The sequence below is a fragment of the Danio rerio genome, chromosome 23 (assembly GCF_049306965.1).
Source record: "Danio rerio strain Tuebingen ecotype United States chromosome 23, GRCz12tu, whole genome shotgun sequence".
Taxonomy (NCBI): domain Eukaryota; kingdom Metazoa; phylum Chordata; class Actinopteri; order Cypriniformes; family Danionidae; genus Danio; species Danio rerio.
The window spans coordinates 20,371,370-20,390,615 of record NC_133198.1 but is presented as its reverse complement, the minus strand read 5'-3'; the positions used below and the strand labels follow the sequence as shown (position 1 = coordinate 20,390,615).

Sequence of the window (19,246 nt, the reverse complement as noted above, 5' to 3'; positions counted from 1 at the left end):
CGGGTGGGTGGAACTTGTTTAGACTTGTCCAGTGCACTATAATGGAGCCCTCCTCACATTGTTTATTCCTTCAAAGTCTGTCTGTTCTTCATGTGGTATTGCTGTGTGTTAATAACTCAGAAAGTAACCTTATTCCTTATCATTGTACATATGTTTTATAAAGTGACATTGTGTACTTTGCTTTAAAGGGCACCTAGGTAACCCCTTTTTGTTCAGATTTATTATGAATCTTTTGTGTCTCCAGAATGTGTCCGTAAAGTTTAAGCTTAAATCACCCATCATATTTTTTTATTATACTTTTTATAAGATTCTATTTTATACATTTTTGCACTGGGTGGGGGTTTTGCTGTAGTGCACCTTTAAGGCCGCTGATATGGCATTAAAACATAAACAAGCAAATAAATAAATAGATAAATGCTTTTATAGTAAATAACTTGAAATGGCATAAATAGCATTAAATAGATGTTTAAACTTCTATTTAACAGATTACTAGATCAAAACAAAAGCTTTCCATACAAATATTGAAAAGCACAGCTGTTTTTACCATTGATGATGATGATAATAAGAATTGTTTTCGACCGGTAAGTCAGCATATTATTAGAATTCTCAAGGAGCTTTTAAATCTGAATACTGGATTAATGATATCACATGTAAAAATTCCACATTTTAGTCACAGAAATTTAATACAAGTGATTTATTTTTAATGTAATGGTATTTTTAATTACTGCTGTTTTATTGAATTTCTGTCAAAAACCTGGAGCTTTTAGCGTGGTGCTGCTTTAAAAAGAAAACTATATTTACACCAAACTTTTGAATGAATGTGGACTTGCATAACATGTGTTAGTAGTATTTGAAAAGTCAAAGAGATAAAATGTACTGTATTATTACACAATTATGATATGATTGTTGATTATTATAAAAATGCCCTTAGATATGGCTTTGGTCCCCTCTTCGTGGTGTCATTTTATATTATTTATTTTTTTAATGTTTCAAAGTTTCTTCTTATCTTAATTTTTTGAGTTTATTTTCTATATATCTTCTGCCAGTTTTATTGTCTGCGCAAATCTGTTGCCAAAATTCTTTAATTTATGTAAACATTATTTGTTAAGCTTAAGTTTAATGTTACTTAAAAAAATTGAGACATGATAATTAATATTAAAAGGCACCGCTAATGATGCAAACAAAATAGTCAAAGGCTTAGATGCTAGCTGTGACATCATTCATAGCAAAACTCTCTCTGCGTATCACACCTAGAAATTACGAGAGCGTCCCAATTTAAGTGCATGGGGTTTGAGAAGGGACCGAAATAACCTTACACTTATTCAGACGCATCACTAATGCTAATCTGCTAATGCTCACTGATGAGCTGCACGATTAGCTAGAAATGGAGGCAAAACTGTCACTCCACTGCACAGGAAGCTCATTGGATGACCCAAAGCCATTATTTAAAGTCATTGTGTTTGTGTGTGTTTGCAAATGATTGATTATTTTACTAACCTTATCCTCTTGTGACTGTAAAATGTCTTGTCCTGGCAGCCATTTTGTATGAAGGTGTCTTAACCTGAATTACTCTGGGTTAATAGGTTAATGGACTTTGCTGTATACAGGAGGACATAACTTCTGATCCTGCCTGTGAGGAAAACATGCCTCTCGCTACTGCATGTTTTCCCAAACTATGCATGTTTTCCCACCTATACGGAAATTAACACTTTTGTCCATAAAGCAATTAGGCCCCAGGCTAATTCTTAGAAGACATTCATTTTATAGCCAAACACTATACACTAATACATACACTAATATATATATATATATATATATATATATATATATATATATATATATATATATATATATATATATATATATTTAGATATATATTTATATATATATATATATATATATATATATATATATATATATATATATATATATATATATATATATATATATATATATATATATATATATATATATTTAGATATAGTCAATCAGATATAGTTATTGTAAAGTTAAATTTGCAGTATTTGTATTATGACTGTGTAGGATTTTGTCCAATCACAAATGTTGCATTTTAAATGAAATGCATTGCAGGTTTCTGAATAATACCCAGCAGTGTGTTTTTTACAAAGTGGAGCTCATGATATGATGTTAAAGTGTCTCAGAGCATCTTGTTTTATGTACAGTACATGTGTAAATAAACATTGCCACACGTTAATCACTTATTATTTCAGATGTGAAGTCAGATTACTGTTACTGTAAACTTTGTCTACTTTTGTGGTGGTTTGTTCTGCAGAGTAATGTTGAATTCAGACTGCTTGGTTTTAGCCCTGATTTTAGCCCTGACAGGTTTTGAGAAATTTGCAACAAATGCCTGAAATCACAGGCATATCGGTGCTTGATCACGCGAGTAACAATCACACAATGTGAACTATCAAAGACGTGATCTGAAAGAATCACGATTCAAATCATGCTGTGTGATATGTGTTCTGGATGAAAATAACATCGGTGATTGATTGCCCTCAGCCAATGAGAGAGCAGCATCTACTAGTGTGAGTATCTGCAGGCCAGCGGGGGGTTGAGGGGAAGGTAAAGTGCTAATTTTCAGTTTCGTTGGACCCAAGAAATGGAGAAAAAAACGATTAGAAATTTGGCAGGAGCACTCGTGTCGTGAGCAATAACACACAAAAAAAAGTTGAGGAGAAATTTCTAATTCTATCCTATTAAAGGCTTCTTTTTCATAATGTAGTTAATAACAAACAATATACTAAGTGTTTTTGGTTGTTAGACGTAGTTTGGACAGAGCTATTCTTTCTATTGTAAAGTCATGCAGACAGTTTGTAACCCCCTGTTGCCAATCCATCTTGCAGTGTAAATAAAGCAGCAACAAAACGCTAGCCCAGATGCAATTACTTTTTTCCAATCATGCTGTCTGAACTCAGCATGCTAGATTTACCACACATATATCATACCACACCCTTAAGACAAACATTAAACAGCATTAATTGTACTTAAAAACAGCATCTACCTCTTTCCATTAAAATTCAAATCAATCACACAAGGAACAAATGAAAGTTTGCCAATCATAGGACATGCAACTTGTCGACTTAGATGGCAAGTCAAATAGGAAATCAGCTGAAATCTGGGCACCACATGCATGCTGTTGTACTACAGTATAATTAGGATTGGGCTAATTCTTTTAAGCAAATGAAAGCAAAAAAAGGCACTTCTATATTTTTTCTGAATTCTCTGCACAACTCTGTGTGAGTTGACACCCTATTAGCAACAATTAATTATAATGATTTTAACCAAGTATATAAAGTTTCATAAATCATAAAGTTTCACAAGCCTCGTCTTCATTTTCCATTCACTGTCATCACTCCAAATTTTAAGAGACTTCTTTTATAGTAATAAGCCTTTTTTGTAGTTCCTAGAGCTATTGCCAGATTGCTAACTTTTTGGATTGAAATCAGAGATTCTTGGGTATATTTCTAATTTTAGGAACATCATTTGGGGGAACTAAGTTAGCGCCTACCTTAGAGCTAATCCAGAATGAAAGGAATTAAAGAAATGTAAGTGTACTCTAGTGCCGAGTTCAGACTGCATGTTTTTCAGAGTAGTCATGTCACGGATGTTTTCAAACTGCATGACTGTCTGGGTTAGCGTTCTGTCGATGCTTTCTTTACACTGTAGCATGAATCGGCGACAGGAGAGTTTACACAGCATGACTTTACAATAGAAATAATCACAGACAACTTTGTCCAGAATACGTCTCTCAACCAAACAAACGCGAGAAGTGACATGGAAACAACGCATGGTCACATCTTTCGGAATTAACTACATAATGGAAAAAGAAGGCTTTAGCTTTAGAAAGTTGTGTTGCTCATCTGGCTTTTGAAGATAATTTACAATCTCTTATTGTGATATTGGTCAGATGACACGTCAAACAGACACGGGTGCTCCTGCCAAATTTACAGAAGTTTTTTAGTCATTTTTTGGGTCTAAATAAACTGAAAATGAGCGATTTTAACTTCTCCACCAACCTCCCACTGGCCTGAAAGCTGCTCTTTCATTGGCTGTAGGTGATCTCTTATGTTATTTTCAATCAGAATACATTTAACACGGCATGATTTAAATCGCAGACAGCTCCAGATATAACAATATATCTGCCAAATACCTCATGGGTGTCGGCGACTCATCTGCGATTCTCTAATATCACGTCCTTGATAGTTCATTCTGTGTGATTGTCACTCACGTGAATGAGCACTGATTTGCCTGTGATTTCAGGCATTTGTCTGTGATTTCTCAAAAACTGTCGGTGAGTCAAAATCAGGTCTAAAATCATGCAGTCTGAACTCGGCATAATTGGGTGAAACATAAAAACAGTGGCACTGTGGCTGAGTATTTTTGGGCGTTACAATATATCCCTGTAGAATTTTAATTTATTGAATGGGATCGCTCCTTGACAAGAACCAACACATTTTTGAGAGGGTGTCCAATAGATTGTGCCTAGATCAAAACCGAGAACTAAACAAGACAAACAATAAAGCAGTGTACAGAAAGCTAATGTTAGTGGCATTTACCTTTGGCCTTTGTCTGTGGTGTTGTGTTTTCTTAGCACTGATTATGTTTCCCACAGTAAATTGCCATGGGGGGATTTTAGTCCTGCTTTTTGATTTTAAATTGCCTTTTTAAATGTCCCCTGATCTCAATCACCACAAAACCCACAAATGAAAACACTGTCTGAATCATGTTGTCAGACATCGTCCATTTGTTAATTTTGTTGAAATCAGTGTTTGATATCTTTGTCGGCTGGCTTGCTTCACTTCAGAGTTCCTAATAACGGCATGAATGGAACCAGAAAATAGACTCCTGGCTAGCTTTAACTAAGTTCCAGTAACTACATGAAAGCCCCTTATAACTAATGGGTTACGGGTTATGCTTAAGTACACGTGTGGTGTAACTCACTGATGCTATTGTTTTGTTGATGTATAATTATGGGTTTCAGATTTTTAAAAATAGCATATTTGCTTTGTATAGTAATTTGGTGCAATGATTAGCCTAACTCAGTGTTTCTCAGTTCCGGTCCTTGGGCCGCCCTGCACATTTTGTATGTCTTTCTTACTTACCATATCTGATTCATCTGCTTGTTAACAAAGAAAATAATAATCAAAGTCAGTGGCTACTGGATTACAACATCCTTCTAAATATCTTTTTGGGAATAGGCAGAGAACTAAGTAAATGATGAGCGATCCATCATAAGTTTGTGGCTGAAATATCCCATTTTAAGTTTTCTTGACATTTGGTTGCATGCTCTCATATTTGTAGAGTGTATATGTTGTCCTACTGTGTGAAAAGATAAAACACTGTGCAGTTGTAAAGCAGAATGTAATAAAGTCATATTAAGCACCAATAAAACGCATGTCTTTCTCCTGATTTTTCTTTCAGAAAGAGGAGGTGGTTGTTGGTGTGAGGGGAGAGAGAGTGTGTGTGTGTGTGTGTGTGTGTGTGAGTGTGTGTGCGCGTGTGTGTGAGTAATGGCGGAGCAGCAAAGGCAGCGAGCGCTCTCCACGTCAGGAGAATCGCTATATGTGGTGCTGGGGGTCGAGAAGAACACTGCACAAGAAGACATAAAGAAATCCTACAGGTGAGACAATACAGATGAACACTTAGACAGCGGAGAAAACCCTTTCATGTATTCATTCTATCTTTTATTTTTTTGTTTATATGTATATTTTTAGATTCTTATATTCTAATAATTAAGTTTATATTGGTTCTTATATTTCTTTTATATTTAATGTATTATGATTTTTATATATTATTCATTCATTTTCTTTTCGGCTTACTCCCTTTATTAATCTGGGGTCGCCACAGCGGAATGAACTGCCAATTTATTCAGCACATTTTTACGCAGCGGATGCCCTTCCAGCCACAACCCACCTCTGGGATACATCCACACACACTTATTCACACTCATACACTATGGACAATTTAGCCTGCCCAATTCACCTATACCGCATATCTTTGTACTGTGGGGTAAACTGGAGCACTCGGTGGAAACCCCTGCAGGGAGAACATGCAAACTCCACACAGAAACGGCAACTAAGATGAGCCGATGTTCGAACCAGCGACGTTCTTGCTGTGAGGCGATGTCACTACATACTGTGCCACTCCGTCGCCTTATATATTATTATTATTATTAAATTTTTCATAATACATTAAAGGGGAGGTCCATTACGATATCATATTTTAAATTTTAGTTGATGTTTAGTGTAGCAACATCTCTAAATGTAATACACTCAAACACACCACCTCTCTTGCTTTCACTTATCATTCTAACGGAGAGAGCGATTCATTTGTGTATAAATCTGTTATTTACTTCGCCAACAATGATACAAATTTCTGGTAGCGCAGCGTCTTGTCATATTTCATAACATTGTTTGCTTATTTTATTTTATAAAACTAGCATAAGTCTAGAATTTTGTGTGAGTTGGTGCTACTTTGCCTTATGGTGAATGCAGTAAGTGACTGTATCATCATCAATAATGTTACTTGTTGAGCGCAAAAGTTCATAACATACAAAAATGTAAAAAACAAAATCTTATCTATGAAATGTTCTGCCTTTCTGCTTTGTTTTCTTTGTTTGCTTGTTATTACACTGGTACACAGCGCTAAAGTCCAGCATCTTCACATTGGCACACTGTCTTGACCTGTGTGGTTGAAATGGGAGCACTGTATAAATGTGGCGCCGCTTTTGTTGCATGTTCAGGGTCCGTATATGATATTTAGTGTATATATCTATTCAAGTGAAGCTTGAGCACACATTGCTTTATGAACACATCCAAACCTTAAAAATACACTCTGGACCACCCCGTTAAACATGAAAAATATTTAAAAATAAATGTAAAAGTGTACATGTAAAATATATGTATTCTTTAGTAATTTTAGTTTTTCATTCATTTTTTTCTGCATTCCTTCTTTCTTTATTCATGTTCTTCAGGCATTTATGACTTTCATTTCGTTCTTTTATGTTAACTTCCCATTTTAAGCAAAACTCAGTTTCTGGCTAATTCCACAAGAGGGCGACAGACCACCTGATAGACCTTACCTTATTTGCAATGGATATTCAGTATAACATTCTACTATACAAACTATAATACTGCCGTTATGTTTAGTATAAAATATGTATGTTTTTGTGCATGAATATTCAAAAGACCAGCTACATTTGCTAAGATGTTTATTTTAAATGATATTACTTGGCAAAGTTTAGATCTCACTTCTTCATTTTGTGCTTGCAGAAAACTTGCTCTGAAATTCCACCCGGACAAGAATCCCAACAATCCAGAAGCTGCTGATAAATTTAAAGAAATCAACAACGCTCATGCTATTCTGTCAGACCCCACCAAACGCAATATTTATGACAAATACGGCTCTCTGGGCCTCTACGTGGCAGAACAATTCGGAGAGGAGAATGTTAACACATACTTTGTATTGTCCAGCTGGTGGGCCAAGGTTTGTCCTACACACCAACACACACATGCATTATAGCATAAAGTCAGGTAGACTAAGTATATAAGTAGTGCATTGCATGGATTACATGACATGACATGCAACTTGACATGCACTGTTATTCAGTAATACAATATGAATGTATGGTTTGTTATTGTGTGCAATTTATTGTACCATGAATATTCAGTTAAAAGCTAAATTATTAGCCCTCATTATTATTATTACTATTATTATTATTATTAACCGAGTAAGGATATTTTCACAATATTTGCTATTCTTTTTTTCCATTGAAAGTATTTAAGTTTGACTACAATAAAATCAGTTTTTAAATAGTTTATTTTTTATTATAATATAAAATATTCTATTATTCATTTTCTTAATTATAAACCTTTATGTTTAATATTAATGTAATAATATTATGAGCCATTTAAAAAACATTTTTGATTCCTGATATATTGATTAAAAATATTTGTAGTTGTTGTTGCTAACATTTTTATGAGCTAGTATGTGAACTACAAGCTTTTTTATATAGTTGATTTTTATCTTTTTTCCCCTCTCAGGCGCTGTTTATATTCTGCGGTGTGGCCACGGGCTGTTATTTCTGCTGCTGTCTGTGCTGCTGTTGTAATTGCTGCTGTGGGAAGTGTAAACCTCATCCTCCTCACTCAGATGATCCTGATTTCTACGTGTCTCCTGAAGACTTGGAAGCTCAGATGCAGTCTGATGAGAGAGGTTTGGCTTTTTTCTGTATAGTACAATTTAGTCCATCCATCCATTCATCATGAATAATATTGATGTGTGTGTGTACATACACACACAAACAACATACAACTACACACCAACTACAGTCCAATTCATCAGACAACACTATAGCCCCTTTCACACAGTGATACCGGTAAATTTCTGGAAAATTTCCGGAACGACTTTACCGGTATATTCAAAAAAGCGCTGTTCACACAGGCGAGGACGTTATGGAAATTTTCCGGAAAAGAGCATTCACACATCCATTCCAAAATACCGGTAAATTCTGACATCATTCACCACAAATGAGCTTTAAACGGCTGCGCTTGTATTTGTAAACATTTGACTAAATTACAAACTCTGTGGATGATCAGTATTGTGAACAACTTTCGCAGGATCACTTTCGCATGTCGAGATGTTCATAATATGTGCGTGTGCGGCGCTCATAGGCGCACGCAAAGCTTGAAGGTAAACAAACAACGGCTTATCATAAGCATCTCATCGATGATTATTTACACAGTTGGCATTAGGAAGAACATATAAACATGATCTGACTAACTTCTAGCAGCTAAATGTGTCTGGAAAAATATTCAAAGGCTTTTATCCTCACAAACCGCGCGGACGTAAATGCGTCTGACTGTTGTGATTGGCTAAAGCAGACGTCTCACGTCAGCACATTCTAGACGTGGACGCGCTTATTACGGGAATCTTACTTCTGCATTCACACAGCGCAGCATTCCGGCAAATTGCCGGTAATGTTACAACTTCTCTTTCCGGAAAATAGCCAGAACGAATTTACCGGTATTTTCAAAAAGGACCTGTTCACACATACAACCTTTCCGGAAAATTGCCGGCAATTTTCCAGAAAGGTCTGTATGTGTAAAAGGGGCTAATAGCCCCTTTCACACAGTGATACCGGTAAATATCCGGAAAATTTCCAGAACGACTTTACCGGTATATTGAAAAAAGCGCTGTTCACACAGGCGAGGACGTTACGGAAATTTTCCGGAAAAGAGCATTCACACATCCATTCCAAAATACCGGTAAATTCTGACATCATTCACCACAAATGAGCTTTAAACGGCTGCGCTTGTATTTGTAAACATTTGACTAAATTACAAACTCTTTTGATGATCAATATTGTAAACAACTTTCACTGGATCATATTCGCATGTCGAGATGTTCATAATATGTGCGTGTGCTGACGCTCACAGGCTGTTTCATGGGCACACGCAAAGCTTGAAGGTAAACAAACAACGGCTTATCATAAGCATCTCATCGATGATTATTTGCACAGTTGGCATTAAGAAGAACATATAAACGTGATCTGACTAACTTCTAGCAGCTAAATGTGTCTGGAAAAATATTCAAAGGCTTTTATTCTCACAAACCGCGCGGACGTAAATGCGTCTGACTGTTGTGATTGGCTAAAGCAGAAGTCTTACGTCAGCACGTTCTAGACGTGCACGAGCTTATTCCGGAAATCTTCCTTCTGCGTTCACACAGCGCAGCATTCCGGCAAATTGCCGGTAATGTTACAACTTCTCTTTCCGGAAAATAGCCAGAACGAATTTACCGGTATTTTCAAAAAGGACCTGTTCACACATACAACCTTTCCGGAAAATTGCCGGTAATTTTCCGGAAAGGTCTGTATGTGTGAAAGGGGCTAATATCAGGCATATACAATTAGATTTTAAATAAGTACATGAATGCTAATAAAATACCTCATACATAAAATAGATCAAGCAATGATTTTTTATACATATAGCAGTGATCAGCGTATATGAGTACACCCCTCGCAGATTGCCCTTTTAACTATTTTCTTTAGGATGCTTTACAGTAATATATGTGTACTGTTACGATTCAATAAGTTGCCTAGGGAGAAAAAAACGAAACATTTAGGATATTATATTATTACTGAAGAAAATGGGTGGAAATAAACAAGGACACATAATCTTAACACTTAATAATTTTCCTTATAAAGAAATAAACAAAGTAAGCCAACAAAAGAGAGGCATGTATGAGCTTTGTACAGTGCATTTCAAAATAAATAGAAGCCATCACAGAAATATTATCAAACCTAAAATTACAGGGGGTAAAGAGGAACTAGAGTGGTGCCAAAGCAAAGAACTAAACAAAACCAAAAGCCACATAAACTAGAACACAAGATCCCCTCTAAACTTACTAAAGAAATTAAAAAGCGAAAAAGAAAGGGAAATCTTCAGCGTATGCGACGTCAATAAAGTAAACTCTCTAAAATAATAAACAAAAATACAAAAAACAGCGCTCACCCACTTACCTAGTGTTTCTGAACAACTCCAATAACTACAGGCAAAATGTATGTCTTGCGACTTGTTAACATTTATTATTCCCAAAAAAGGAATGATAAACTTTTAAACCATATTGATTTACAGTTGCTTAGATAAGTTTAGAGACACAGAACAAATCATAATACAGAAACGAGCATACAAAACTCAAACCCACACAGCACTGAACAAACAAGGCGTGCAGGTCAAATGTAAAGTCCGTGGAACGAAGCCTGATTGGTCCACGAGGAAATGCCCTAATGAGGAGGGATGCCCTACCTGAGAAGGAAAAAATAGCGGAACAAAAGGTGATGGGGTGAGACAAAAAGTGAATGACAGACAAGGAAAGAGAGCGACAGAGAGGGAGAAAGCGACAAAACTCCAAACTCCCACGGACTGTAACAGTATACTTTAGATTAGTCTGTACCAAAGCTAAGCTAGAAACTAATCCAACAAAAATGTCCAAACGTTAATTTGGGTGTTCTAATATATTAGAGAAAATATATAATGTACAATTTTAATGAACTGGAAAAATCAAGACAAATCAAACAAAAAAATATGAAACTTAGTTGAAATTCTGTAGGTTTTTTTCTTTTGCAATAACTCATTTGATTTTGAATATGTTATTTTTCTATTCCTAAAGACGTTTAGTGACCAAACTCTTATTTTAATGAGTATAGCTGTTTAATAAAACTGTTTTGTTAAAATGTGCATATGTATTCTTGCAAACTGAATCATTTGCATATAAAGCTCTACATGGTACCGCTCCTTCCTATATCTGTGACATTGTCTCTCAGTACACACCTTTTCGTTCCCTGCGGTCTGCTGATTCTCTCACTCTTCAACAGCCACCCTGTAGATTAAAATCAATGTGGGAGAGAGCCTTCTCTGTTGCTGCAACCAGGTTATGGAATGCTCTCGCTTATTCTGTTAGAAATGCTTCCACACTAGCTAGTTTTAAGAAGATGTTAAAAGCTCATCTTTTGAAGACTGCATTTTTTGATTCTTGATCATTCTAATGTGTTTATATTTTAGAATTTTCTATGCATACTTGTTGTTGTCTTTTTTGTTTGTTTGTTTGTTTATTATTTTTTTTTTTTGCATGTTTGATTTCTCTGTTGTTGCAGCGCTTTGGGTTTTAGAAAAGTGCATTATTAGTAAAATGTATTGTTATTTATATTCTGATAAGATTATATACAAAAATAGGTTAGTCCATTCAAAAAATGTAATTCATTGCCAATAAAGAGGGAGAGCTGCTAATTTTACATTGAGAGAGTTCGACTTTTATAAAATTAAAAAAATAGTCTAAAATTGAATTGACTGTAATATTGTCTTGTAAGTTTAAAATCATTTAACAGGTAAAATCTAAAAACTAAAATCGTTTAACAATAAACATATCTTAATTTTCCTTTATTAATGTATAGCTACCTAATCGATCCAACACACATCCAATCACCAACAAATACATCTGAATATAACTTGTAGAACAGTCTTTTGTGCATGCATGCAAGTTTTTAAAGAGTTTTTTTATGTTGTTAATTAGATAATAAAGTTATGTTACAAAAAGTTTATGTATATATAAATAGGGTCTGCTTGTTTTGACTCAGTATTTAAAACGTGGCTAAGAAATAACTTTTTTTTTTTTTTTTTTTTGATAGGGCAAGTACACTTGTTTTTCCTTATGGCCCATAAAAAATCTTTAGCGTTTGACCCTATACAAATCTGAAATTTCATTCTTCATGGTCTTAAAAAGGTCTTTAATAGTATTAAATTTGACTTTGTGAAACCAGCATAAACCTTGTAAATCCACTAACATTTAAGATTTGTGCCAGGTAAGTGACAATTTTTTAAATAAATGACAAGCCTGTGATGCTTATCAATCCTGTGAGCCTGTAGCGAGTCGTCTATTACAGCAGTGTGACTTTGGCGTGTGCTTCTCCACAGACGGCAGCAGCCCTATCATGATGCAGCCGTCCTCTGCCACAGAAAGCACTCAGCTGACCGCAGACTCTCACCACACCAGCTACCGGACAGACGCCAACTATTAAACACGGGACCACCAGTACACACAAGCTCACGGTGGGCAACGAGGGATTAGTTAGTTGCAGATCTTCTGTTGTATTATTGGAAAACCTGAAACGCTCCACTGTACAGGGCCAGAAGCGAGTCTTGATATTTGTTTGCCTTTTACATCTGTTTTCCCCAAACCTACACACACACACACACACATCTACACAACACAGACAAGGACTTTCCTATAGTGTCCGTTCAGTCTTCCTGCTTTTATTCCATGATTCCGCTTTCCAGAGGCTTTTGTTTGTGCGTCTTTCGTTCATGATCACACTTCATTTGTCTGTGTGAAAATCATTTTATTGAATTTTTATGTTTTGTCATTGTTTTAAACGTAAATAGTTTGGAACAGTAGAAAACTAATCAATGTATGGTTAGATGATGGTACATCTTTACTACCATTGACGTTTGTGGTCAGTAAGTTTTTTTTAATTATTATGAATTATTGAATGATGATGTTTTTATCCAGCAAGGACTTTAAATTGATCAAAAGTAACATTAATAGCAGCATTTCTAACATAATCAAATACTTTTATTTAAAATTCTGTTCTTTTTAATGGTTAATTGAAGACCAATTGTAAGTTTTCAACATCAAAAATATTATCAAACACAAAATCAGCACATTTCCGAATTATTTCTAAATAATCTTGAGACACTGAAGACTGGAGAAATGTATGGAAGCCCATAATTCTAACCTCTTTCTTACAGTTTTGAGTTTGTGTCTCAAAGTTCTGACTTTTCTCTTGCAATTCTTGAGTTTACATTTCACAAGTAACTTATTTTACATCATAATTGCGAGTTTATAGTTTACATTTTGAAGTTTATAGTTTCACACATCAAGAGAAATCTTACCAACCTTAAGCATTTTATAAACTGAGTACATTTCTATGCATTTGATTGGCTCTCTCTGGCAAAAACCTCACAATTGCATGATAAATATTGTCTTGGATTGTTTTCTAGATTTTAAACTATGTTGGTCTTTCATTAGAAATGTTCTGCTCACTTTATTTACTAGTATCAAGAGATTTCTTAACAGTTTACAGAGTAGTGTAATATCTGAGGACAAGAAGGGAAACATAACTGTGTCTTGTTTATCTGTGACACCTTTCTTGTTACAACATCTGGTGGGAGTGTATGCCGTATTTTGCTGTGCTCAATTTTAGCGTGTGTGTGCGCTGGGTGTTGTGGTTTGAGGACACAAATTTGTGTAATGGCATTGCTATGACCTAGGTATCACCAAAGTCCCTTTAAGAAAAGTCAGTTCAGTATGCGGCCATTTTTGAAACCCCTCTCGGTTAATGTGCTTCGGTATTCTGTTTGCATGGGGATACATCAAATTCTCCAAAATTGCCGGCCAAGCTTACGATTACATATTAGTAATCACTAATTTGTGCATTGACATTAGCATGACCTAGGTATTACCAAAGTCCCTTTAAGGCAAGTCATTTCACTCTGCTGCCATCTTTGAACCTCCTCTCGATTAGTATGCTTGGCGTTCTGTTTGAACGGGGAAACATCAATTTCTCCAAAATTGCTTGCCAAGCTTTCAATTACATATTAGGAATTGCTCATTTGTGTTCTGACATTGATATGACCTAGGTATTACCAAAGTCCCTTTAAGGCAAGTCATTTTAGTATGTGGCCATCTTTAATACCCATCTCGGTTAATATGCTTGGGCATTCTGTTTGAATAGGAATCATCAAATTCTCTAAAATTGTTTGCCAAGCTTATGATTACATATTAGGTATCACTAATAAAATGAACCAACTGTCTTTTTACTTTAATTTCTAAACATTTGAATCATGGAAAATCTGCACAAACTCACGTCTGATCTGAGCCTCTCCAATGGAGAATCGTCAGTCTATAGCGACTGATGATTGGCTCCTGTAGAAGAAGGCGGGGCTTCATTGGCTATATTAACCGTTTCACTTTTCCGCATTCAAAACTATGAGTGACTTGTCTTGTGTATCTTATAGTGTTTGGTATTACAATGTTGAGGTGGTTTGAGTACATCTCTTGTGTCCTCGTGCTTCAAAATGCTTCAAATCATACTTAATAAGGTCTTTTGACATTTCAAAATTTCTCATGTTTTTTTGTGAGGATTGGGCTTGGGGTAAAGCCAAAATAAGTAGTCTTTTATGTGTACGTCGATGTAGAGTCCTCATTAACCACAAAAACCAACATGTGTATGTTATTGTAAGAGAGTGATATCGCTAGAACAGTGATTGGGCTTGTTGGATACACACTAAGGCTGAGTAAGGTTATTTATTCTTGAACTTGCGGTTTTTTTTTTGTCCATCTGTACTTGCGTCTTCTTAAGGCTTCGCTAGGTTGAAGAGTTGTGTTAGAATTAGTGTTTGCATTCCTCATGTTTGTGGTTTTGGATGCGGTAGTCACATGTGAAATGAGCACAGGAGGATTGTGGGTGAACTCATAGTTGCTAGCAAGGGTCATTGGAAAATATGCACTCACCAGAATTTTTGCCCCCTCTCCAAGCGCTAGATTTAATAAACGGCGCTCATAGATTCCACATTTCCAAAAATACCTCACATTTACCTCAAGTTATTTGATTAATAAACTTGATTCTTTTTAGTCTGATTAGTTTTTTTCTTCCCTGTGTTTCTAGACTGTTGCCTAATGATTTCTCGGTTTGCTGTTATATTTTGTTTTACCTGTAATTGTACCCATAATTTGATCTCACTCCCTAGTGCCACGAGTTAATAAAATCATGTCGACATAATATTTTACTCTAGGGGATGCACATTGGCAGTATTATTACTGTTACTATGCTTGGAAATATAACTCTGGTCCTCAGACTACAATGATTCTGGCTCATTGGTTTTGATCAGATACAAAATTTAGCGTCAAGGCTAGTTTAAAATGGTGTTTTACCTGCCATAGAAATTAATAAAAAGGTAACACTTTACAGTAAGGTTTCATTAGATAATGTTAATGTATTTACTAAAATAAACAAAATAATAAAGATTTATTACTGTATTTGATCCTCTTTGTTAGTTGAAAATAGTCATTCATTGTTTGTCATCATAACCTCCTAGTGCATTAAATACAATGAATAAATGCTGTACAAGTATTGTTCATTCTTATTACATACATTTTTACATTTACACACATTTTTTTTGCCCGAATCAGAATTTTATTATTTTATTTTATTTTTAATTTTTTAAAATTATTTATTTAATGAAAATAAACGATAAGTTATTAACATAAATTCAGAAATATATAGTTATGGCAAAACTCAAAAATAAACATTTGCATATTTTTTCCAGTATCGTGCAGCCCTAATGGTAAATCAATCTCCTTTATAATAAAACCCACAATATAAAACTAAAACAAATCTTATTGTTTCCTCCTCCTTTTCCTTTTCTTTCATCCCTCTGAGTACATGAGTTTTATTTTTGATATATGTGGGCATAAGCATACAGACTTCAAAGTAGAAATGTTTCAATTCTGTTTTAGGCTGTGTGTGTGGTTGAAATCGAGCTCTGAAATGAATCACTGTACCACCATTATTGTTCTTTTTTTTTTAAAGACATTTCTTGAAACTGGATTTCAGCTGTGTGTCTGCCTGTGTTTGGGCATGCGTCTCTCCATACATTCATTTTCATGCCTCTCAAATGGGCCATGCAGAAAACGTGTGTAATTTACCCCCAAATGTATACATTTTCGAATAGGTTCACATTGTGGATATTTTAGAGATGTGTAGATAATTGTTTTGTTTGTTTTGTTTTTTTATTTATGTCTGAAGCATTAGGCCGATTATTATTAGTGATCATGTTTCTAATCGTTCACAGTGTGTAATGCTTTTTATTGGATAAATTTAATTTCTCAACACGAGCTCTGCTGTAACGTAGCTACTGACCTACTTTTGGTTTGAATTATCCTGTTTATCCTTTATTTGTTGTGTTCATTTATCATTAATAATCAGACACTGAATCTTAAGAATGAACAGAGCATCTTCTGAATTTAACATGTAAACAGAATCATGTTATTAATGAAGGATATAGTGTAAACATGGTGATGAGAAACAATATTTTATTTATTATTTTCCAATGTTTTTAAAAAATGACGTAGTCGGATGTAAGCGAATATATGACCGTTGTACAGAATGGCTGATTTCTTGTTTGCGTTCTGGATCAATCAGCTGAAAGTGTTGTAGCATGAATATAAAGTACTGTGTCAGAGAGATGTAATGTGGATTAATGATCGGAATTACAGCTGTTAAATAAATGTGCAGGAAGCTGAAAAAGTATCTGCTGTTTGTGTGGATTTGTGCGAAGGCGTGCGATGAAGGAGTGCAAAATATTGCTTGGGATATAACAATCTTAAAGTACAAATTAAATCAAAGTAAACCATGTGATTTTGTTAGCTCACATCTCCAGTTTTGTGGTGAATAATTAATCTGTGCATGTCATTAAAAAATGTTTTGCTTTTGTAATCTAAAATTAAAATCTGAAAATACACTTTTTTTTCAGTTAAATTCTCAGATTTTGAGGGATTGGGTGTGGCTAACATACTTAACCACACCCCTCCAACTGTCAGTTTGAAAACAAACAGAAATGGTGAGCAAGAGGAGTCTGTTATATTGTAATAACTCTCCCCAGACCTTTTTCCCGATCTTTTAGAATAAAATGCCAAATTGGCTACATCCAATCAGCTCTCAGTTCAAGCCACGCCAACTGTTTTCTCATTTAATATTTAGTTTCTCTCTGAGCTGTGTCACAATATGAAAAAAAGGTTCTTCTGGTTCATGTGCACTTTGTTAAAATTTGGAGTAACTGGTCAAAAACATGGGAAACGTACTATGTATTAAAAGTTAAAGCTAATCAAGGGGCAAATAAGATTATTGTGTAAAGTACATGTTTCTGACAGTGTTCTATCTGGACCCCACTGACTTTACTTAAATTGATGCAAACATTTTTTTCAAACATCATCTTTTAGGTCTTAAAATAATAGCTGACCAAAAACATATTATTATATATAATGTTCTAAACCTGTATGACTTTTCAATTTAAGTAGTTTTAACTAATTAAGAATTAGCATTGTTTGTCACTTAAAATTGAGAATTTGCTGTTAATTTACTTGCCCTCTGGTCATACAAAATTTTGGTGACCTTTTTCCTTAATCAGCAGAGCCGTAATGAAGATTTTCCAAAGTTAGTTCTTGGTTAAAATTGTGTAAAATTTGGAATAACTGGCCAAATATATATGGTAAGTTCAATTTATTAAAGATTAAAGTTAAACAAAAGACAAATAAGATTATTGTTTAAAGAATGTTTCTGATAGTGTTGTTGTTTTTGGACCCCACTGACTTTCATTGTATGGGTGCAAATAGTTATTTAAAAAAATCACCTTTTAGGTCTTAAAATGTAAAGTTATGCAGGTTTGGAACAATATAAATAATAATGTGTTTTTGGTGAGCTATTACTTTAGGTGTATTTTAATTCTCTAAGTTTTTTTTTTTGTTGTTGTTGTTGTTTTTTGGCATTGTATTTATGCTCAATTGAGAATTTGCTGTTCATTTGCTCACCCTCCGGAAATATGAAATTTTGGTGACCTTTTTTTCCTTGTTTAGCAGAGCCGTAATGAAGATTTGTAGCCAAAAACCAGTCCTTGGTGAATCATAAACTGCAGTACAAAAAACATGCATGCTTAACAATACATGTGGCTCTTAATGATATGCTGAAGTTATATTAGACAAAAAATATCACATATTAAAATTTACACAAAACATTGACATGATGCTTTCAGATAAGACTCCTTTAAAAATATTTAGAGATGGAACTGTTTCTAACATAACACACTGCATTTCATTTTAAAATGTAGGGCTAAAAGAGGAAAGCACTTTTTTATACTAAACTCCCTACATTCTATAGGAACTGTTAAATGTAATTTTTTGAAATTTTGTGTACTATAGCTACAAGTATAATATGATAAAAGGTTATATAAGATAGCAATTTACCCAATCATGCCCTAGCAGTGAATAGAAGCATATGCATTTTTTTTTCCTTTGGTGCAGGGAAAACCAAACAAACAACCATTTTCTACAGAGAACAATGATGGATACATGAAGATGCATTCGTCACTAATTGAATTGCAGCATGATATATAATGTCCAGTTTATTTTAATAACAACCGGTTTGCATGCATATAAACTATATCTCCATAATCTATCACTGTAAGGAATCATCTTTGCTTGAAAGGAAGGCACTTCTTAAAACAAAAAAGAAAACCCAATTTAGGTCTAAGCTTCTTTAGGAGATTTTTAATATGAATATTAAAACCCAATCTTTCATCAAGCTATATGCCCAAATATTTATAATCGTTTAGTCTTTCAATACAGTCCCCCTCCAGGGTTAAGATTGGTGAAACCTTCATTTTTGTACGACTGTGGTTAAAAACCATATATATATATATATATATATATATATTTTTGCATTAAAAACCAACTTCAATTTGAGCAGTGAAAGTTGCAGGAGTCTTGTAACATCTGTATGGCTTGATTCATAGATCGTACAAATGTATAAATAACAGCGTCGGTGACCAAAGCTTAGCGTTTTTGCTTTGCAAGCTTAGGGATTAGTCAGTGTTGATCCATCTGAAAG

General features: G+C 34.6%; 1 protein-coding gene across 1 annotated transcript in view; it reads left to right on the top strand.

The window, feature by feature from the left end:
• The window catches only part of dnajc5ab (DnaJ (Hsp40) homolog, subfamily C, member 5ab), a 36,669-nt gene extending 19,775 nt beyond the window's left edge, over positions 1-16,894 (top strand). Inside the window, exons 2-5 of the mRNA XM_001338327.5 lie at positions 5,446-5,644; positions 7,296-7,509; positions 8,067-8,238; positions 12,498-16,894. Of these exons, the coding sequence (XP_001338363.1) occupies positions 5,535-5,644; positions 7,296-7,509; positions 8,067-8,238; positions 12,498-12,601 (600 nt within the window). The 5' untranslated portion in view covers positions 5,446-5,534 and the 3' untranslated portion in view covers positions 12,602-16,894. The remainder of the gene's footprint in view (positions 1-5,445; positions 5,645-7,295; positions 7,510-8,066; positions 8,239-12,497) is intronic.
• The last annotated feature ends 2,352 nt before the right edge of the window (positions 16,895-19,246 follow it).